A 23,824-nucleotide genomic window follows, 5' to 3' on the forward strand; every position below is an offset into this window, starting at 1 on the left:
TCTTCAGGGGTGTTCAGGAGAGCAGTCTCTGTGGCTCTGGATGCTCTGAAGCCAGACTGGTGGTTGTGGAGGCAACCAGCTGCTTCAGTGTGATGGAGCAGTTGGAGGATGACCAACTCCTCCATGAGTTTAAGCAAGAAAGGGTTGATAGAGCTAGGGCTATAGTTAGATAGGCATGAAGGGTCTGCAGACGGCTTTTTAGGAGAGGGTGCACGAGAGTGCTTGAGGGATTGTGGGAAAAAGCCAGTGGCAAAAGAATGGTTACAGAGGTAAGCCAAGAAAATGGCTAGAGAGGAGATGTTGAAATGGCAGAAAAGGAGGAGAGTATGGGGAGCCAAAGGAGGCAGGAGAAAAGTGGGAGTGGGTTGGGGGAGTAGGTGTTAGTGAGGACAGGATGTCCTGGGTTTTGGTGGAGAAGTGGGAGGCCAGTGCAGTGCTGAGGTCCTGGGAGGGAGGGGGAGAGGAGGAGATTGCAGTAGGATTGGCAAGTTCCTTGCAGATTTTGAAAAGTTCAGCTGTGTTATTGGTGGCCCCAGTGATGTGGACTTGGACATGGGCCCTCTTCTTGGAGAGCATGGCGAGACAATATTGCCTTTGGTTTGTCAGAGGGTGTACTTGAGGCCTGCCACTTCCACTCAGCAGCTTTGCACCTGCGTTTCAAAGCCACCAGGTCGCAGTCATACCAAGAGTTGCATTTGGAGGCAGGCTTCATGCGGATCCTCATGACAGGGGCAAGGATGTCTAGAGTGTTAGAGATAGAGATATGGAGGTTAGCCAAAGCAGAGTAAGTAGGAGAGTCAAAGGCAGGGGCAGGAGGAGGAATGAAGGTCTCAGCAAATGCAGCTACTGACACCTGCTTCATTGGTCGAATGAGAGAGAAGGAGCATAGGCATTGTAGGGGATCCCAGGGAGCTCAAGGTGGGAGAAGAGGAGAGAGTGGTCAGACCAAGAGAGAAGAGTTGTTAGGGGGTTGGAGAGAGGGATGTCTGTTGGAATTGGAGCATCCAAGATGTGTCCGGCAGAGTGGGTTGGGCCAGAGGGAAGAATAGTGAGGGAAAGTGTCACAGATAGCTCTAAAAAGTACAGTGGTCCAGTTTGTAGAGTCAAGATGGATGTTGTCCACAAGGAAAAGAGGTTTAGGGGAGAAGGCCAAGAGAGAGGAGGAGAAATCCGCCCATTATGAGAGGAAGAGGGGGGTGGGTCCGGGGGGCCTTTAGATAGTGATGAGAGGGCAGGAGAGACAGACAGCCTACAGACTAGGCTTTCAAAGGAGGAGTAGGATTGAGTGGGAACGATGGTGGCCGGAACCCACTCAGGGAAAATCAGGGCCACACTGCCCACAGACCAGAAGGATCTGGGATTGGACAGGATCTTGAAGGCCCAAGTGAGAAGAGTGTCAAAAGCAGTGACAGAGCTAGCCTTGAACCACATCTCAGTGAGAGCAAGAACCTCAAGGTCTTCAAGGAGGAAACAGATGTCAGAGGAGTGTTTGACAGCAGAGAGAGAGTTGAGGGTAGCTATATGAAGCTTGTTTCCCCTTTAAATATTTTCCAAGGGGTGGGATACAGGGACAGGGTCCCACCACCAGAGGGGTGGGAAGAAAGGGGGATGGGAGATGATGGGTTGGCAGGAGAGGGGGGAGTTGAAAAGAGATGGTAGACGCCTGTCAAGAAGGAGGAGGTTGGGCTAAGAGCCCTGCGCTGTGATAGTGCCATTGCGATAGACATTGATGATGCATCTGGATGGTAAGAAGTGTGCCAAGAGAACTTCCCATCTGGTACCACCATTAATGGGTGAGGGAGAAAAACGGGGAGAGAACAGAAACCATATGGGGAATCCATAGGTTAGGAGAAAGAACAACAAAGACAATGTCAGTGATAGTCTGCCTGAAGGAAGCATTGACGTAGGTGTCAGCTATGGGCAGCCCAGGGTAAGCGCCCAGGAGTGCTTTCTTAAATGTCTTCCTCACAGACTTGGAGAGGGAGGAGAGGTGATGGAAAATCAATTAGAATAGATGGGAGAGATGGAGAGCACCATAAGGACGAGAAGGGGTGGGCGGGACCAGCGGAATACAGGGGAGGGAGAGAGACAGAGCTGCACAGTGCACAACAGAACTCATCAGGTGACCTAGCAGAAATGAGTTACAATACAGTCACAGGCAACATTCAATAATCATTTAGCACAGGAAAATGCCTAAATTCAAAAATCATTCAGCACAGAAAACTGCCTAAATTCAAAAATCATTTAGCACAGAAAAATGCCCCAGAGCCAGAGAGCACAAATAGCTGCAGAGGTAGCAAGGGTTTGGAGGCATAGTGAGATCTCAAAGGAATTAGATTGCAGCTGCAAGGTAGATGGAAGAAATCTGAGGGGAAAAACAATCAAAATAGTGTCAGTGAGGCAGAGTAGGAGAAGAGTGACACTTAGTGCTGGCTCGTGGGTAAGGAAAAGTGGAACCCGGGCCATAGAAGGGGATGGAGGCAATGCTCCCCTTATTGTCAAGAAAACCAGAGGGCCACACTTTGCAGCGGAGAAGAAAACAGCAAGGAGGCAGGACAGGCGATGTGCAGTCTGGCAGTTATGGTCGTCTAGACCAACAGGGGCCTTGTCGGGGGGAGGCGGCTATCGCCTGCCAGCTCCCCGATTGGCCCTGATGAGGTAGAGCTAGGCCAATGAAACTGGAGGCAGGGCAGGCATCAGAGCACTCCAGTGCTCGCAGAGGAAGCGGTGGCCATTGAGTGAAGCTGTAAAATGCCAGTTCCACCACACAGCCCAACTGGTTTAAGCAAATAATTACAAGCGCTCGATGTTGAATGCAGGATAAATGAGATACAAGCCCTTCAGGGCTTACCTAATGTGTTGCAGAGTCCAGCGTCGATCCTGCTGCCTCGTGCAGATAGCAGCCTGATGCTTTGATTGGTGCTGGTATTCTGAAACTGGAGGCAGGGGGGCATCATACTCTTGTCTGCTTGAGCATCTTGAGATTGATTAAGGTGTTAGGAAGAGGAGGTTCCTCAGGAGAAGGCGCAGTAATTTGGGACAAGAGCCACACACACCGTCCACCTACCAGAAGATCTTGCCTAGTCAAAACAAATCTTCAAGAAGTGGATCCAGCTCCTACATTTCCATTACCTCCATTCAACAATGTCCTCAAAAGCCAGCATTGAACAGAACCTGAAGACATTGTTTCACAAACAAGAATAAGAATCTCAAGAAGCTGCGCTGAAAGAGTGACACAACCAGCATGTGGAACCAATATGTCGAGTGTCTTGCCACAGCAACGCTTCGGTGAGTCAACTGAAATGAGGACAGCAGCTCTAGCATTGCCTGGAGCCAGTAATGCCTACCATGAATGGGAACTCTGAAGTGCTGCACAATTAAACTGATGACTGAGAAACCATGACTAAGAATAATTACGGTGAAAACAAACATTGCACTTGGAGGTAGGAAACAAGATATCCGGACTGTAGAGAAAGCACAATAAATTGGTGCAGACAGGGCCTGGGCTTGGGATGGCTGTGCATGTGCAGAGGTTTGAAAAGTATTTTTTTCTGCTGAGTTCAAATGCACTCTAATCATCTGACCTGCTGACCCCGAACATCGCACAAATCTGAAAAAAAGAGTAATGAACAGGAGGGTATATGTTTTTCAAATGGCATGAACCACAAGATGACCCCAGTTCTTGTATAAATTAAGGAGTTCATCGTATGATATAAGGACTACCTGTTGGGCATCAGCAATAGCAAAACAGAGGCAACAGTGGTGAGTGTTTGGCAAGTCATTCAGTTGAGAAAAGGTTACCCAAAAAAAGAAATACATAAAGGTTTATGCAATAACCTTCTACTAATACCTTCTTGTTTCTGTAGTCCAGGTACTGATCAAATGCCTTTCTTCTTCTGTTTTCAATCTCATCATTAGATTGTTGGTCTGTATAGTTGTCAATGGATTTCAGCAATGGCACAGATACACGCTCAAGCCACTTTTTGTACTGAAGTTCTTTCTTTCGCAGTTCTAACATTTCTCTTTGTCTCAGGTACTTATCAAATTCCTGTTTAACAAGGTATTAAATGCAGTTAAATTCACCCAAACCAACACCTTTTGTAAGCGTATTTATCAATTTATGTGTATAATTATTAATTTGTGCACTTCTAAAGTTCTCTATTACATACAAGATGTCAGGTCAAATCAATATTTATTTTGTGGTGAATTGGTAGGTAAAACAAGACATTTTTAGGGTGGGAAAAAAAAGGTATAAAGAAAGTATAAATGCAAAAACAGAATAGGTGAGTAAAGGAATATGGAGACACGTGATGCCTAAATCTAGGACTCAAACATCCACAATGAGAGAGTTGACTGGAAAGCCATGGTGTACTCTTTCAAGCAGAAACAGAGCCAGACAAAAACCCAAAGAATCCAAGCTGCCAGAATCCTGAGAGAGTCTGATCCATCTTTAAGAGTACTTAGCAAGACAACCTGGCTCACAGTTTGGTTTCCACTGATGTTCTGCTCTTCTTTTGCAATAGCATCATGTCCGTTATCACAGATAATTGTCAATCACGTGCGTTTTCGCCGCAGGTTGATGCCAGTTTAGAACACCCAATTTGGTTTTAATTATGTTTTATTTAAATATATTTTTTGATTTCCTAGTGCTAGAACACGAGTACACAGAGTGCATCAACCTGTGTATGCATTTTAGGACATTTCAATAGCAGTTACTGCAATACGTGCTACCACTTATGGGCAACGATAACCTATTAGAAAATACTTCCCTTTTACATAACCGGTGTGAAACCTTACCTCTGGATACCACGTCATTTTTCTAGCCCCTTTCTTTCCCATTCCCTTACATTGGTAGGGGGATTGCTATATCCCCCAACATTCCTTGGGTCATTTCCCCAATCCCTTCTTTGTCACGTAGAGGAGGAAACACAGGTTACAAAAGGCCCCATGGACATTTTGTTTTTCTTTGACAAAGTAAATCGGAGAATTGAATGGGGAATGCACCTCCAAAATGACAAATGGTAAGTAAGAGGGATTACTTCAACTTCTTACTCTGTTTGCACAGAGGCAATTAGTCACAGGGATCTATGCTCGGCCTCCAGAACACAGGTTTGAATTATGGCAACTCCGACTCATCCCACATCTTTTCAGGACGGATATATTTAGTACTCTTCAATTGGGCAATTATAACATCTATTATTAAAGTGCTTAAAAGCGGGAGAAATCTGGCATTTACTGCTACGTAAAAAAAGTTCACCACAGGACTAGAAAAACAGAAAACACTACCAATTTATGTTGTAATTTATTAATTAGAAAAGACCAACAAAAACGCACCCAAATCTCACAACATAAATGTAGATTTACCAAAGCACGCCTCGGACGACAGACCATCCACTCACTTAAAAGGATGTATTTTCCTAGAACTACAAGGACTCAACCATTCTTGCCCTCTCCGATTTGCTTTTTGGCCTCTCTTGTTACTGTGAATATTCCTTCTGGCCTCTGCACATGGATCTGTAAGACCAGCATAGTGGAGCTCTACTGTGAAGACTACCCCCTGAAGACTAGTCTTCAGTTCCACTGAAAGAGTTTTGGGGAGAGCTCCCTCCTTTTCTAGAATCAAATCTGTTCTGGGGCTAATATGAGCCACCAGAAGACCCCTCAAACACAGGACACAATAATGTGTAAAGAATAATTGCCCACCCTCCATATGAATATATGTTTTCCCTCACTGTGTGTATGGGAGGTTGGACAAGATTTTCAATTTGTATCCCATTTGTGGTGACTGCCGGCCTCACCAATTTAGGTCTTGACCAATGTTCCCTCTAATCAGTTTTCTCTAAGTGGTTGGCTTTCGTGCAAAAATTATTTTCCTTGTGTGCAACTGACCCTTTTGTGACCATGCCTAGTTCGAAAGCTATCATCTCCGAAGAGAGTTTGGAGAGGAATGTTTCCCTCCCCAACCTCTACAATTCTTTACAAATAATTTTAAAGGGTACATGTTAAAGCAATTTTTCCAAAGATATAGGCTAACAAAAACGTTGTATACAGGATTGTGTTAAAGAAGATTCATCAACCAGTCCAAGACCTCAAGATGTGCCACAGTACCTAGCAAAAATACTCATTGTACACTCAAAACTAAACAGTTTTTGCTGTGGCTTTTAATTTGTTGACAATGCTCAGAGACAATGCAGCACGTCTTTATTGCCATTGGAAAAAACTTGTGTGTACCACAAAAACAAATATTGCTCATTACAACTGATGCGGCTGCCAAACAATTCAGACAGGATATATTATTTGCCAGATTCACCAATGGCAGTTGGGGCGTGGCTAGGTGCGCCATCTTGTTGGATGGCTTCTTAAGTGCGTCCGATGCCATGAGGAGCAAAATGGAAGGTGGTTGCTCTCCCTGACCACCTAAGTGACCACGGATGGCAGCATAAGGCGGCTGAAGGTGCAGTGACCTCCTAGTGCACGTTTCCTGCATTGTGCTGCACGAGGACGGCCGCAACATGCAGGATGAAAAGTTGGCAGCCGCAAGTGTGCTCCACGCAGCCTGAAGTGCCCTGGACCCTGGAGGAAGTGTGGCTGGCCCTGCTGTGCCCACACAGTACTGGAATTAGGCTGCAACCCAGTACAGCCCTGGCGAGCACCCGTACTCCCCGGGCCTGTGTGCTGCGCCGGAAGTTCCCCGGGAGCACTTGCTGGCTTCGGGATGCAGGCGGGTGGCTCCTGCGATGGAACCTGATATAACATGCCTGAGCAGTGGTGACATGCCTGGCTCTCTCCCACCCTATGGGGGAGAGGATGGCATTTAGCGGCCCACGGATGGCGGCCCCTGGAGGCTGGAAGGTTAGGCTTGCCCAGAAGAGAGCAGGTCCAGTGCTTCTCCGTGCACTCTCTCAACGCCTGTTTCATGCGGTTTATAGTCATAAAACCGAAAACAAAAATCCCGAATACAATAATCTCGAATCCAAAATCTCGAAAAAAAAAAAGTCGAATTTTTTTTTAATGACGTTTTTTGTTCGAAATGGGGGGGTTCCCCCCCCAACCCCCCTTTTTTCTATTTTTTTTTTATTTTAACCCATTTTTTTTACTTACCTGACCCCAAAAAAGCATATAATTAAATAAATAAAAAATTCGACTTTTTTTTTTTCGGGATTTTGGATTCGAGATTATTGTATTTCGAGATTTTTTTTTCGGTCTTTTGACCGACCACCGTTTCATGCACCTGAGACTTCATCTGCTGCACCGTAGCCTGTATCCCAGGTATTAAGGCACTGTATTCCACTTGAACATCAGAAACAGGGTCCACCTATCAGGGGTAGTACTGGGCTACATGGGTGTGCTGAAGCCGCTTGGTTAAGCAGGAGGCCTGGTGGTTCACTGATGCGCTCGAACTACAGTTGAAGGTCTGGAGTGGCAGGTGTATGGTTGGAGGCCCTCATCTTGGTGCGGTTGGGATTCTGCTAGTCGTGGCCCGAACTGCTATGTAGTGGGTGGTACCACCTGTCCTGTGCACGCCAGCCTTGTGAGTGTGTTTGACCTTGGTGCAGTGGGAACAATCTTGATAACGGCTGTGGAGGGGTCATCTCATCTGTGGTGCAGCCTGTGGAGATAGATAGGTAACAGTGGTGAATCCTACTTTGAATCGAGCTCTTCTGGCCAGCAAGTCTGTCGCTGCTCAGGAGTTTCCCGGGCTGTGTGGAGTCGATCAGTATTGGTCCTGGCTGGCCTAATAGAGGTGTAAGGGTGCGATGGCCAAGCAGGCCAAGTCAACGAAACAGGGAGACATCTCAACAATACTTCAGGATAAAACCAAGCGTAATGAGCTGGTGGCACAAACAAGTCCATGCGTCGGACCCTCTCTAAGGACTCCCTGACCAGGTGACCACCAGGGCGGACCTACAGGAACTGCAGCGAAATACATAAAAGCACGGCAGAGCTATCCACAAGATAGTTACACTGGAGAAAAGGGTGGCTGAAACTGAAACAAGGATCTCCAAGGTTGTGGATATGGTTTGCGACCAATCCTATGCCGTGGAGGAATGGTCCAGCAAGATTGAGGCTCGTTGTGAGGCGCTGGAGGATAAGCAAGAAGACCCATACAATCGCTCCTGGAGGAATTATAACCGAATTCGGGGTATACCTCAGTCTGTGCTGGATGGGGTGCTCCCGGCTGCAGATGGTTTGGAACTGAACCCAACGTATCGCACAAGATTCCGGCTTCCAGCATCACAGGGGAGGCCCATGGGTGTTCTGTTGAGGGTGCATTTCTTCAACGTGAAAGAGCGGATAATGAATGCAGCGATGTCATCCCTGGCAATCTCCTATAGAAACAGGTTGTTTGTGCTATAATCAGGACTTGGCCTCATCTACTCTGGCAAAGAGAAGGGCTCTCAGGCCACTGACTGAATGGTTGAGGGAGAAGAAAGTGGCTTACTGATGGGGGCACCTGACAGCGCTGCACTTCTCCTATCAGGGGAAGTCCTGGGTGGTCAAAACCATGAATGAAGCGGAGGGTTTGCTGCAGAGCGATGAAGGAGAGGGGGTGGGGGTCGAAGAGGGGAAGGGCGAGGGGACCCGAGGTTCCACCGTGGGTCAGCCAGGGGCTCAGAGGTGGATGAAGGTCAGAAAGTGGCAAAAGATAAAAGGGCTGTCCTGGAAAATATGAGAGGTTAGAAAGTTGGCAACTTGTTCCTAATCCAGGGGGGATACGTTCACAGCCAGGTAATGTTGGTGGCTTGTCGATCAGGGGTGGCAACGGAACTGGAGATGGGTGGGTTGGGGGTGAGGGGGAAGTGAGAGTAGTCGAGGGGAGCCTTAAGAGGCGAATCTGCTGGTCCCTCAAAGTAGGAAGGCCTTACGTTTAAGTCTTTGATAGACTTAAGGGAGTTGATTTTTGGGGTTTGATGTTACTTATGCTGAGGGTGGTAGAGGGAAAAGTTGAAAACTGTTACTGTGTTCTGGGAGAGACAATGCGCAGGAGTGAAAGCGGAGTGGTGGTTACCAAACATGTGGAGCTATGCTGATCTTTTGATATGGCCCTGAATGACCCGGCCCCCGAAGGGGAGGAGAGGATCAGGCTGGGGTCCTGGAATGCGCAAGGGCTTCATTTCCCAGTAAAATGAATGTCAGTCCTCTCCAGATTGCTAGATTTGGGGGTATCCATAGCATTTCTGCAGGAAACTCACCTGCTTCAGGGCGAAGAACACCGGTTGAGGCATAGGGCCATTGCAAAGCAGTTCTTTGCCTCGGTGGGGAAAAGAATTGGGGTGTGGCCATTTTGGTGGAAAAGGATGTCCCTATCTCTAGGGTTAACATTCTACGAGACCCAATGGGGAGGTACATCTGTGTAAATGGGCGGTTATGGGATCAATTGTTCACCCTGCTCTCAGGGTCTGATTGCCCCCTCGGCCTTTCGGCCCGTGGTCGGGCCAAAATCGTCCCTGGGGAGTGGGGGCCAATTTCTGGCCATGCCTGGGCCGGTTTGGGGGAAAAAATAGAAAAAAAATATTTGTTTTCAATTTTTTTTCTTATTTTTTTCAAAAAGTCTTTCATCTTTCTTAGATCTATAAATGAGTACCAACACAGGTTGGGTGATATTGTATGCATATTTGTTCTATAAAAAAGTGTTTACGCGTAAGTGCTATACAATAACATTTTATCATTTGGCCTTGGACGTCTGCTTGGATTCACAGTAATTTAGTGTACTTAGGAAACAATGCTATTTGATGACACTCCTTGTTTTGTCAAGGGGTGAAAGGTTGTGTTTCATCGCTTCCTGGGATGTCACTTTGGGGAGGGGTCAAATGACATCACTTCTGGTGATGTCATCAGAGGTCAAGGATCATGAGGCGAGGGGTGGGACACTTTTTTGAGGCGAGGGGTGGACCACTTTTTTTTTGGGTGACCGGTCCTATTTCTTTTCCCAGTCCGACCCTGCCTGCTCTGCATGTATGCTCTGAATTTGGGACAGGACCGGTTTCTGGAGGAGGTGGAGTCTCAGGTGCTGCCCTTTACTGAGGGGGACATACTGGTGGGGGGTAAGACATTCCCTACGTCAAGCATGCCCTAGCGTTCGTTAAATTAATTTGTGAGCTGGAGTTGGTGGATACCTGGAGGGTTTCCCGCAGTAATTACCAAGATTTCTCTTTCTACTCACATGTGCATGGGAGGTTCTCTAGACTTGACCTAGTATTGATTCCCAGTAGGCTCTTCCCTTGTGTGCAGGAAGTTGAAATTGGACATCGCACGTTATCGGATCATGCGCCTGTCAGGCTCTCTCTGGCGATCTTGGATAGACCAGTGCCGCCTAGTAGGCCATGTAAATTGTATGATCCATCCTTTTAGGATCAGGTGCTTTGTAGAGTGGTTGGGGAGGCCATTACATACTACTTTCAGGAGAACGGGGTGTGGGTCTTTCTTAGGCAACGGTTTGGGATGCTATAAAGGCCATCATTCAATACGAGCTGATTAGCCATTCAGCGGCATACATTAGGGAACAACAGCTGGTTTGTGTGGAACTGGAGCAGGGGGTGGCCACAGCAGGGGAGGTTCATAGGGCGTCTGGTTCGCGGGCCTCTCTATGGGTGCTGAGAGGGATGCAGAAAAAGCTTGAGGAACACCTGGTGATAGATCGGCACAGGCCTTGCTGAAATCCAGGCAATTCTACTATGTGAATAGTAATCAAGTAACCGCCTTTTGGTCACCAAGTTAAAAAAAGCTAAAAATGCACAATAACAGTGGCCCTATATAATGATCAAGAGGAGCTACGGCGGGCTGAGCCTAACAAAATGGAGAACTTGCAGGGTCACTTTTCCTGGGTTTTCACAAGTGAGGCTCTATCAGAGGAGGCACAGTTTCAATACATACGTGGGGCGGTGGTTTCACGTCTTACTAGCATACAAAGGGTGTCCCTAGAAAGGCCTATACTACCAAGGGAAGTGGAATGGGCGATCTAGTCATTGAAAAACAAGGCCCTGGATGGGTTTACTGCCACCTTCTATAAGAAATTCCGACCTCTTCTGGTTCCACATCCGACGTCCCTGTTTAGCTCGTTTCTGGAATCAGGCATCTCATCTACGGGAACGTCTATGACAATCCCGATTGCTGAGCTGGCGAAAGATCCAGCCTGATGCGATTCGTATCGCCCAATCACATTGACCAATAATGATTCCAAGATCCTAGCACTGCACCTAATGGAGGTCCGGCCTACTATCATAGATGGGGATCAAACAGGGTTTATTTTGGGACAGAGTATTCATGACAACGTCAGACGAGTTCTGGATCTTATTGAGGTGGGACATTCCGCGGGGTCAGTGCTTGGGATGGTGACCCTGGATTCCCACAAGGCATTTGACAGGGTCGATTGGGCCTACACTAGGCATACCTTTGAGGCGTTTGGGTTTGGCCTCAATTTTGTTAAGCTTGTCCTTGCCAATTATCATGAACATTCCACTTCTCTCAGGGTCAATGGATGTTACTCTGAGCTTAAATCTAACAAATGGGGACTGCACTCTCCAGATACAATAATTCTAAATTAAACTCTAATGTGTTGTAGTCACGTTACTGTTTTTTTTTTTAACTAGGTTTATTTATTCCGCAGACACATACAGAGAAAACAACAATTAGAACATTTCCTTGAATTTCTTACATTACTAAATGTACTCTCACCGTTTCTAAGGCAGTTCACAATGTCTCTGCAATTTCCGCGGGTTTTGTCTTAACTTTTAGCACAACACTCCTATCCCCAACTTCCCCCCCACCGCCTCCCCCTTCCCCAACTTGGGTATTTCCGAGTCCATCCTTCAGTCGGAGCTTTCAACTGTTCCAGGCTGTTTGGTTTTGTATAACTTCCGAGGTGTAGCAGACATGAACATGCTTAAGTATCTTGTGTTTTTGAAAGTTAAATTCTCTGTCCTTTACAAATTCTCTAAACGGGTCCCATATTGCTAGGAATCTTAAGTATCTGCCAGTCTTTAGGGTGCATATTTTTTCCACTGCCATGGTACCCCATATTTTCCCCCACCACCAGGCTACTATCGGGCCCTGTTCATTTTTCCATCCTTGCGCCAATGTTCTTTTTGCTGCCGACAGTAGATGAGTATAGCTTTATGCCCTGTTGCCGCATATATGTTTTCGACCACTATTTCCAGTAAAACTACTTTTGGTTCGTATGGCAGGGTCACTCCAGTTATCTCCTTTATATGCCCCAGTACCCCTTTCCAGAATAACACCACTTTTGGACAAGTCCACCACATGTGATAGAGGTCTCCCCTTCCCCCAAAGTTCCTCCAGCAATCCGGCAGGTATTTTGGGTTTATTTTGTGCAGTCCATAGGGGGACATATACCACCGGTAACACAGCTTATAAACTGCTTCTTTAATCGGCGTGCATTTTGAGGATTTGTGTGCCCTCGTCCATATCTGCCCCCATTCTTCCTCAGTAATCGTTTCTCACAGATCTTTCTTGCAGTTTATTTTATACTGGAGCTTATCTTCCAGTTGGACCTTGTCCAACAACTTATACATTCTGGAGACCCCTTTCGCGGTCAACCCTTCTTGCATTGTTAATTCAACGCCTATCAGAGTTCTAGTACCGGCTCTTTTAACCGCGGGGTGTGTGATCCAATGTCTAATTTGTGTGCATCTATATCGCTCTTTCTCCCCAATGCCGAACTATCGTTTACATTCCTCAAATGATAGAGGCCCCCCCCCTGATACATGTCTGCTAGGGTCAGGTTTTCTGCATCAGTCCAGTCCTCCCAGAATTTCGCCTGTAGCCCTGGTGTGAATTCAGGATTGTGCGCTATTGCGGAATGGGGGGCACAGACCGCGTCGGATTTTCCTCCTCCCCAGCGCTTTGTCCAAGTTGCTAAGAGACATCTTAGTAGTTTCCAGCAGATGGCCCCGTCTTTCACAGTCATGGAGATTGAGAGTGCGCAGTGCTTTCAGAGGGAACGTGGTGACCTCCTGCTCCATCTGACACCACCCAAGAGTCATGTCCTGTCCAGCCCATTGCAGCATAGGTGTTGTGTGCCGCCAGTATGTATCCTTCAACATCGGGTACTCCCAGGCCCCCTAGGAGAGGAGAGCGCATCATTAGCTTCTTTTGAAGCCTGGGCCGTTTACACTGCCATATAAACATGAAGATTGCTGACTGCACGATTTTGGACATAGGGCGGCGGTATATCTACTGATATCGAGGTAAACACAGAGCCTGCGGGGGAGGCGGGTCATCTTTATTGCTGCGATTCACGTTACTGTTTGTAAGGAGGTGCTGGTAGGAAAAACGGGGCTGGTTCCCAAGCCCTTAAACCTGAAACACAATGTGAATGTCTGGGCATATATTGTCCAGAACCCTAAGTGCACACTCACAACTGGTGTGGACCACTTGTCCTGCTCAACCTTCTTAATAATTTTCCACACATTGATTTTGTGAGAATAGTACTGCAAAAGTCACATTTTAATCCAAACGTACACTTTCACATAAGTTCATTTTTTATACAAAATTAATCAAACAGAAATCAATCAATAAATTCATAGTCCAGACACTTCTCAACACAACAAAACCCCAGCAATACTGGTTCCTGTTGGATCACCTTCTGCTATAACGCCCCCCAGAACATTGACTGAGTGTCTTGAACTTAAATCTCTTTCCCCCCCATAACCTAACACACAATTCAAAATATTTTTAGAGAGAAATTCAAGTCCATAGATGAAAGTTTGTTGGGAATCAGGTCCCATCATCAGGGAAAAACCCTCATATTTGTAACATTAACAAAGAAAAATATCACATTTATTACCATACATATATATGCTTCACTCTCATAGTATATGGCATCTACAAAGACAAAAATGTAGATGGGGTGCAAACCACCTTGAACCTTACATAAAAAAAAACACTTTCTGTATCTGTCCAACACAAATTTAAGGCAATATCAAAATTGCCAAACACAAATACTGGCATGAAAAGGAGAGAGCCTCTGTAAAGAAATAAAAATATAAAAAGGAAGAAAGAAAGTCAGACCAGGTAACTCAACCTAATTTAGAACCATCTTCCCATCATCCATGCAATGTAGTAACCATAAAGTACCTCGAGATGCTTTATGAGCTGCTACCACCGGTAAAAGCAGATCTCTAATTTCATATTCCTTCCAGCTCCAAAGTATGCTGGATAGAAGGAAGAGAAAGAACTCCCATTGAAATAGAGCTTCACGCTGTAAGACCACCACCATTCTCACCCTCTGCTGACACAATACCCGTCTCTACTGGAAGTCACCGACGTTAATTCAACCTCAGCTCGGTCTCGTCCCACAACCTATAGAACATATAAATTGCTATAAAAGCCAATCTTCCTGGCCAGAATATGGAAATATGCAATACCCTCGATATCGAGGAGTCGCAAAAACCAAAGATTTACCTTAGTTTGTAAATGTATGTCCATACACGCCTCGCATAGAGCCCTCCACGACTGCCCAATGTACCCCGGAAGTGAATACCTTCTTCCTCATAGGATGTGGCCGTATCACGCATGTGTCACCGACAGGATGCCAAAGTATGGCACGGCGCGCCATCTTGGAGTGGACCTTAGCTATAACTAGAGGGACCAGGCAGGGCTGCCCACTTTCTCCGCTGGTGTTTGTGCTCTCTATGGAACCGTTTGCATGCCATATTAGAAATAATTCATCTATCACCGGGCTTTAGGGGGAAAGAATACAAGATCTCGTATGCAGACAACGTGCACCTGACGCTGAACGAGCCTTGTCAGACCCTAAGAGCCTCGTTTTCAGAGTTATCTTCCTTTCAGAGGGTGGCAGGGTTTACTGTTAATTATGGAAAATAGAATGGGTTGGACGTCTCGGTTCGGCCGGAGAATAGGGATACCATCGGCATCTCTACAATTCAGTGGAGTCAAGCTACGATTCCATACCTGGGGGTTCTGTTACTGAACATGGCTTTGGTGTACCTTGCTCATCCACCCTCCTCTTTCAGGTGCGGACGGCAGAGCTGGCTAGATGGAGGGAACAGGAGAGCTCCTGGTTTGGGAGGATACGAGTGGTAAAGATGAACCTGGTTCCCAGGCTTCTATATTTCTGCCTGGTGCTGCCGGTTCGCATTCTCGATTCTGAGCTCTGTAGCCCGCCAAATAAGATCTTCCATTTTATCTAGGGTAACAGGAGGCCTAGGATCGCTAGAAAGGTGCTGACAAAGCCTCTGAGACGGGGCGGCTTTGGGTCCCAGAATGTTAACAAGGCTGTGCATATCTCCCATGCGATGGCTGGTTGGGGGCCGACCCTGTGCCAAAGTCGACGGTTATAGAGGAGTTCCACTCCGGAATTGAAGTGGGGAGACTTCCTCACATGGGGTCAGAGGGATGTGGCAGCTGCAGTGCCGACTTCCACCAAGAATATGCTCTACTATCTGAAGCATGTGTTGCATAGGTGGAGAATTCATGGGGGGGCTTGGCCGGGGTGCAAGAAGGCGAGTAGTAATGCCTGGGTTGTGAGGTTGGGGGGGGGCGATTGGTGGCAGGGGATGGAAAATGTGCACCAACTGTATAACGAATCTGTATAACTCCAAGTAGTTCAGACAACGCCCTTAGGGCTGCCACTGGATTCTCAAAAAAGGACCACATTTCCAACCTCAGAAGACAGGTCGACTGGCTACCCGTGAAGGAGGGGATCATCTTTAACATCCTTTCCCTCACGCACAAATGCCTCCATGATCTTGCACCCCCCTACGTGGCTCAACGCATATCCATGCCTACCCCTTCTAAGCCGTCCAGACTGGCTTACACTAACCGGATCTCCATGCCCAAAACCCGCAGAGTGCGTGCAGGTGGCTCCAGCTTCCCAACCATGGCTGCCACACACTGGAACGCCCTACCCACGCACCTCAGGGGAATTGACTCTCACCTAGCCTTCCGCAAAGCCATCAAAACCAGGTTATTTGTTTGATCGGTTAACATCACCTAATTGTATTGTATTTTGCATTTCAGCACCTTTGATCATCCACTTTGTAACCAAGTAACCACAGTGTAACCGTAATCTTACCATGTATATTTCATCTTCGTAACCAAGCAATTACAGCCTCTAACCGCAATCTTGACTATGCACACTTCCTGTAAAAGCGTCTCAATGCCTTCGGGCTGCAGTGCGCTATACAAATGTAAAAATAAAAATAAAATAAGGACGGCAGCCCATTATTTCTTACTGAATGCAAGCAGGCTTTCTCTTTGTCTGAACAGGAACGGTTTTGCTATGTACAAGTGCGCCAATAGGTATCTCAGTCAATGATCAAAAGAGCTGGAACTAGGCCCTTATCCCCACTGGAACTCACTCTTCAGGCGGGGGTCAGCATGGCCAAGTTCTCGAAGTTGTACAAGCTGCTGGATGTGGGGAAGGGCTGCCCATCTGCCATACATGATCAAGTGGGAGGAGGACCTGGGGATCTCAATAGAGGATGATGCATGGTTACGGATCTGGGTGCGGATGTATAGGTCTTCTCGATGTGCCTATGACAGGGAGAGTGCTTACGAAGTCTGCTATAGGTGGTATCTCACCCCTAGAAAGACTCCATCGCATGAACGCCATTTACTCTCCCAACTGTTGGACAGCAGTGCAATGTTGTGGGATCCCTTATTCACATGCTGTCGGACTGCGGGAAAACTGTTTTCGGAAGGAGGTTGTGGGCATGATTAAAGAGATCACAGGAGTACAACTACCGATAGACCCGCTGGTGGTGTTGCTGGGAGACACGGGGGATGGAGTCTCTCCTATGTCAGGACCAGTAGCTTCTCTCACTGGACATTTGCTACTGGCAGCGAGACTAACGATTGCCCAGAATTGGAGGTGCCCTAAGGGGCTGATGCTGCATATGTGATGGGTGAAATGTTGGGACATCCTGGTCTCTGAGAAGTTTACAGCCTTATGTGGAGCCAGATATGCAAAATATGTGGCCATATGGAAACAGCTCTTGGACTATGCGGAATGCTATCCGGCTGTGGCGGTGAAGCCTCCGCTTCTCAGACACTTATCCTCATTGTAAAGATGTTAAAGGACTTTCTCAGTGTGAGGAGGGAAACCGGTTGAAGTGGGTAGCAGTGGTATGTGTGGTATTTAGGGTGGGGATCCGGGGGTTACTTTGGCTGACATTATGGGGGAGGTGACCGCTGTGACTTATGCTTTGGATCCAACAGTGTAGACTGTATTTGCTTGTCTACTGGTTCACAGTTGATTAAATAAAAATAAAATACAATGGCAGCTAAAAGGAGTGCCCCAGAAAACATGCCAATAAGAGTTTATGTGCCACTTCAATTAAGTAATTCACGGGCCAGGAGAACACACCTCTCATAATGTGTGTCAGGATGATAATTCTCAGAGAATAATTACACCACAGAGTATGATGATCAGAACTCTGGTGCCACTGCTTACCATCAACATAGCATTCTCCTGTAAACAGAGCAACCCTGAAACACTCGTGTATGGGCGCGATATAAATAAACTATCATATCATATCAGTAACAGCACTTGCACAAAACCAGCTCTAAAGATAGGAGCCATACATACAAACCAATTGCACTCCCTAAAAATAAAAAATTTGCCCAGCAAAAAATTGTACGTACAAGTAAGCGCCACAAAAAATGGAAAACTATGAACAAATCGGAGCCCACCTTCTGCCACAAAGTTCCACTGATATTTTCGTATCAATGGACAGCAGAGCAGTAGCATATGAAGCAGCTCTAATAAGATTACTGCATGATCTCAAGAGCAATTTTAAGGGGAAGATCTTTTAATTAGCCTTTTGGCAAAGCTAATTACTTCTTTACTCCCTAAAAGGCCATTTGATTCCAAGTACGGAGTAAAGTTTGATCAGATTCCTACTTGTAACCCTTAATTAGGAAGTGAAATGACTGGGCACATAAAACAGCTTATAGTTGTTTTCCCCACCCTTCCTCGTCACAGCCTAGATGAAATTCAGTAAGAGCCACACTGAGGTTTTTTATGGAGCGCATTTGAAGAAAATCACATAGGTTTGCATTTTAAGTTGAAAGCAGCAATGTTCAGAAGTACAACAGATGGAGTGCCTTCACCTGTAACTAGGGGCCCCCTCTTCTGCAATTCACTGTTTTCATTAAAACAAGAGCCACAAGAATGCTAGAGGCACTAAACACAGAAAACAAGCATATTGAAAAGCTTTCAGCAGCTGAGCATAGAAAGAAACAGAAGGTGCAGTTTCCTAGACAGTTACTAGAGTTTACTATCCTTTAATGCAATTAAACAACACACTTCCTTCCCAGTACTGGGCAAACATCCGACTTGTTTTTTTTTTAAGTTGCTGATTTCTTCTTCACAGTCAGGAGAATTTTCTGGTGCTCCTCCCTCCTTACCCCCAGATCCTGTGATGGCCTCCAATACCAGTTGACCGAGCTCTATAAAAAGTGAGCGATTATGGCAATAACACCTGATCCAGCAAGTTACCTTGAGGGGGAATGACCTGGGTCCCGAGTCATAGCACAAGGGCCTTAACGATGGACTTGTGCCGTTATCACCAGATCCGGCAAGCCGGATCAGGTGTTATTGCTATTAGCACCTGTAAGGGAGGCATGGTATCACAAGTATGACACTGACACAAGAGGTACAAGTTTCAAAGCCTTTATTCAATTTTCAGGATTTGGAAAAACTCCTGTTTTGCCCTATACCTATGATGGGAGTAGTCTCTACCATCAAATAATAAAGAAAAAACAGTCCTAGTCAGTCTCCGTCAAATCAGAATGGCCTAAAACAAAACCTAACGCCTGCCCTGTCTCTTATACAAAAAATGTCTAAAGGGGGAATATGTATGCAAAGGAAAATTTGTGTTATAACATAAAGGATCAAGATGGTTGAGTCAGATCTCCTTCCCACGTTGGACAGCATGGCGTTGTCATGATGCCTACCCCCGGAGACCCAGACCAAGTCCAGCAACCCCGGAAGCAGGCATCAAGTTACCCCAAGCAAACCCAACAACCCCCACTAGGGGCTATTTGGGTGCAGTCCTGGCGCCTATGGCACCAGGCTCATATGTAGAGTCAGTCCTGGTGCCATAGGTGCCAGGCTCATAGATTAAAACGTACCTAATGCAGACCATGCTGCAAACTTACCTGATGCAGACCATGCTGCAAGAGCTCCAAGCCAAACGAGGCTTGGAAGGGACTATTTTACCTAGGGACTATTTTTTTACTCGGGTGGGGCTAGGGAGGAGTACTTACCTGGGACTACTTTGGAGGCTATTTAAACCACGCCCGAAGAGCAGCAAATGCTTCGCGTTATTCTGCATCCAGCAGCGTAACGCTCACCGTGCCTGTAAGTCTGCATCCAGTCTTCTGCCACGCCCACCTCGAGTTTGGAGCTCCTAGAAAAAGGGAGAAAGAAGGAGAAAAGGTTAGAACAAGAGCAATACCTTTGATCCTTAACTGAATTCCCGATCCATCGCGCCTTCGAGCTGGAAGAAAGAAGTTATTTTATGCGCGTCGCCTCGCCTGCTGCAGCGCCATGCTGAACTCACCGCCCTTCGCAGCATCTTCACATTTCACCGCATCCTCCTGCATGTTACCGCCGCACTCCGGCACCTAAGGAGAAGACAAGAACAGCAAGGTGAGCCAAGGGAATACACAGAGGAATACCACCCATAGACTTACCTGATTTTACCACCGGGGGTACTATTCTTCTTCACGGGTCGGCGCAGCTTCCACTGCATCCTAGCCGAACCCCGGCCCGTAAGGGGAAACAAAAGGACAGCAAGGTGAAACAAGGGACTAACAAGGGGAACCCTCCTCACCACGAAAGAGTAACCTAATTTTACCGCCGGAAGCATTATTCCCTGAGACTTCATACTTTCTCTCAGCGCCTGAATACGGGAGAAAGCAACAGGTTACATATGGACATTATTTTATCGAACTGTGTTGGATAATACAAATCCTTACCAGAACATTACCGGTTGCCACGAGGAACTCTTCAGTAGGGTCAAGCTGCAACCTGCAAGGAATCGGACAAGAGTGAAAGTCAGGCATTTGAACTCTTACGAACTACATACTTACGGCATCTTGCCGGGAATATCGGAATCAATATTGTCCTGGAACTCACCAATTCCTTCGAGCCAGTAAAGCAACTGGTTATCTATGCGCCCCTGCGCTCAATGCAGGATGGAGAGCTCATCTTTTCAAATCATCAGGTGAGACTATAAGAGGGAACATCCAAGGTGGGGAGAACAGCGGGGTGGGGGGATTTACGCTCAACTCCACGGGTGGTTAATTCCCTTTCTCTACTTGCAGAAGACGCTAGGTGGGCCAGTCCAGTCCGTCATCTCGGCCCTACGCGTTACATTGGTGGAGACCGCAGCAGTCCAGTACAGATCGACGCCTCTGTGGGAGCCAGGTGAGTGTAACAAGCGTAAGGCGGTTCCCGTAAACAGGCCGACATACTCTGGCTCTCAGAACAAGTCAGTTCAAAACGTGGGTCGAGGCCCACTAGGCCTTCCACTTTAAAGTCCAGTTCACAAAACGTTATTTCACAGTTCAACAAAATGTTCACGTGAGTCTCCCTCCATCGGGCTCGGACCGCTCAAAGCTTTAACAGTTCAGATATGTCTCCCTCAGCCGGGCTTAGACCTCGCAATCACAGCACTTGCATGGGTTCAAATTCATTAGGGGTTCCCTTCCCCCAACTCATTTCACATTTCAGGTCTCCCTCAGTCGGGTTTGGACCTTTCACTGATGTCTAAGACTTTAGAATGTACAAGGCTTTTCCATAAACCTCTGCAGGACCACTTCGACTTACACTTTAGCTCACACTCTTGCATTATTTGCCCCAGTGTCTCTTGTCTTGGTATTTTAGCACCATAAGCCCAAATGTTCATAGAAATCTTTATCTTAAAGTAATCACCTTTTAACTTCCCCTTTCGCCGGGATTAATTGTGATCATTGTGCATTTCAGAGTTCATTCACTTTGCTGCTTTATAACAAGATATCACATACTTTGCAGAGACTTTCGAGGGGGCTAATTCCTTTCACCGGACCACTCTGCTACTCTGTATCACTGGCTTCAAAGTTATCGGTAATTTTACATTCACCACAGGTCTGCAGCCTTCAATTGTAAGATTTACTGTTGCTACTTCAATCTTTCCTCAACACACCGCAGCCTTTCATGTTGCTTGACAACTCACCGGCTGTGTGCATTCCTTTATTGCCTTTGTGCTTTTAATTCACGAGTCACGGTTAATACCACAGGCTTGGCATCACCTCCCTAACTCTGCCGTTCAACTGGAAGGGTCGCTGGCATCCTTGAAACACAATGCAGTCTTCTTGTTTGGGATTTGGCCTTCTCCACGTATCATTCACGGCTCTTCGGAGGCAACAACCTCCTGCAGGGATCTCCTGGGTTTCTCTACCCTTTGCTCTCGTACCTCTGTCTGTCGCACTGCTCCAGTAGGTTCGCCTTTGCCCCAGAAGTTCTGCTCCTTCTCGTGTTCCACCTTACTCAGAGTTTGTCTCTATGTACCGCCTTTTATCCGTGTGGGGAGAGCTAAGGGGTAACAGATTTATGTGATTAAAGTCAAATGCCTGACCCGGTTAGCAGAACATGGCCGATGAGATGTGTAAGGGTTAGCCTCTTTACTCTGTCATTCTCTTCCTCTGCTTAATGCTTGTGTAGAAAGTGGGGGAGTTGGGACAAAGGAACATCATAAGAAATAGGATGGGGTACAGGAAAGGGGGGAAATACCATGTCTCATCATCGGCTGCCCCACACCCACTCCCCAAAGGCCCCTCAACTAGGTGATCCTCCGCACTGGTCCATCCCCAGGGTCTGGATCCAAAGGCGATGGCTGTGCCCTGGCCACCTGAGAGGGAGATCCCCGGGGACTAGTAGGTGAGACACCCTTTGGTTTCTCACTCACCCCAAGTTTCCAATATGTGAACTATGGGTGCTGATAGCAGTGTATTTTCCTTGAATTATTGGGACGCCTCAGGGCGTCCTGTCCTGTTCATTCAAAGAAACACTGACATAAAATGGCCGCCATGGAGACGGAAATCAGGGCTCCATGCAAAGCCCCTCTTCCATTTCCATGAAGGCATGTGGGCCATGATGGAAGATAGAGCGGTGGCGGCTGCTGCCGCCACCAAAAGAGTAAGGTGAGCGGAATGGAATGCCGGGAGGAAACGGTGACCGGAGGGGAAGGTAGGGTGGGGGAAGATGGAAGTGGAAGCAGCCATCAGGCTGCTTGGAACGCGAGCTGAGATCGTGGAATTCAGCCCGCGATCTGATTAACCTGATTGGTTGCCTTTCCCGCTCTAGGTGCTAATGCAGCAGTAAAACACTTACTGAATATTTGAATACCAACAATACATTGTAGGCAACAAATATTGAAAACTTCATCATGATACTATAGGCAGTTTAAGAAAAGATCATGCACACACACAATTATTTTGCTGTGCAAACCAGATTGTTTGCAACATCACCCTAATATTGTTGGGTAGAATTATACAAGTGCTCAATGAAACCATTTTTGTATAGCAGTGAATACACCATAGCTTGTGCTAAGGTCTACGCTCAATGGAGCTCTGAAAACGTGAAAAGAATGCAGGTAGTGTGAAAAGCAATGTAGCTGTTTGAATTTCCATTGCCCTAATGCTATGTATGGGTAGTGCCAGGCATATTCCATACCCATAATCCATTGTTGAGGAAGCAGGTGATATTGCACTGATGCTACTTATGGAGCAACATTAGCAGTGCTAAAGTAGAAGATGTTGAGCATGATATTTGCCAACTCCAAATATTTGAGTTTTGTAATGCGTGAACTTGCAGGGGTACCACTCCAAATCGCCTGTGTGACATATGTACAAAAAATAGGAATCATGGTATGAGGTTAGACACCAAGTAGCCTGCTTACTTACAGTCAGTATCCAATATATGAGCTGACAGTTTGGTTACATGGTGTGGGTGACGCTTTTGCTAAGGCAACATTGGCTATGGACATTCTGGTGCTTGAAAGTTATTCATATTACACACAACAAAACTGCTGTGGCTTGTGCCTTTTTAGTTCTTCAGAAGATGGCAATTGTCTGTTTGCGTTCCTAAAACTCTTCTGAGCGGCACCCATAGGGAAGCTCGGCAAGCACACATGCCCACAGCTTAGAGGGAACATTGGTCTTGACATAGGTTGCTGTGGCCTAGCCGGATTATATTGTTGCAGAGATTTCTCATTCACCTTACGCTGTTTAGGTGTTCAAGGTTTGGCAGTTGGGAGATGTTGCCATTATTTCTCCTGGCAGTATAACGTTTTTATTTTCAGTTTTGAAGGTGCACTTTATTTCAGGATTTCTGTCTTGTATGTCTTTCTTGTAGCTGGACAGACTTGTATATGTATGTGTGTTTTAGATCTCCAACCCATCTCTCTGTGGGTTTCTGGTATCCTGTCATCCTGACCACTTAATTGTGGTGAATCTAAAAAGGTGGTGGTCAAATCAGACTACCTTTATTGGATCCTGGGCTTGCAGTTTCTGGTTTTAGTGATCTTGTCTATGCTTTGCCCTGCTTTGAGTGTGGATTCAGAGAAGAGCACAACAGTCACTTATAACTACTAAGGATTTTACAAAGTATGAGCACCTCAGAGGCCACAGGTTATGGATTAAAGCAGTTCATGCACTACAGACAAAACTCTTAAGACTCACCCCAGTTGATGGATGCATTTTATAAATGTGGAGGACAATTAATGGTCAATCAATAGAAGTTAGAATGTGAGAATCCATTTGTGTAGGAATTAATGTGCACATGAAGTGGTTT

General features: G+C 46.5%; 1 protein-coding gene across 3 annotated transcripts in view; it reads right to left on the reverse strand.

The window, feature by feature from the left end:
* The window catches only part of LOC138453216 (protein FAM228B-like), a 530,008-nt gene that overhangs the window by 323,148 nt on the left and 183,036 nt on the right, over window positions 1-23,824 (reverse strand). For all 3 annotated transcript variants that reach the window (XM_069605859.1, XM_069605858.1, XM_069605862.1), the window contains one exon: window positions 3,851-4,048. In XM_069605859.1, the coding sequence (XP_069461960.1) occupies window positions 3,851-4,048 (198 nt within the window). The remainder of the gene's footprint in view (window positions 1-3,850; window positions 4,049-23,824) is intronic.

Source organism: Ambystoma mexicanum, chromosome 4p, assembly GCF_040938575.1.
Source record: "Ambystoma mexicanum isolate Mex_15411 chromosome 4p, UKY_AmexF1_1, whole genome shotgun sequence".
Classification (NCBI taxonomy): Eukaryota; Metazoa; Chordata; class Amphibia; order Caudata; family Ambystomatidae; genus Ambystoma; species Ambystoma mexicanum.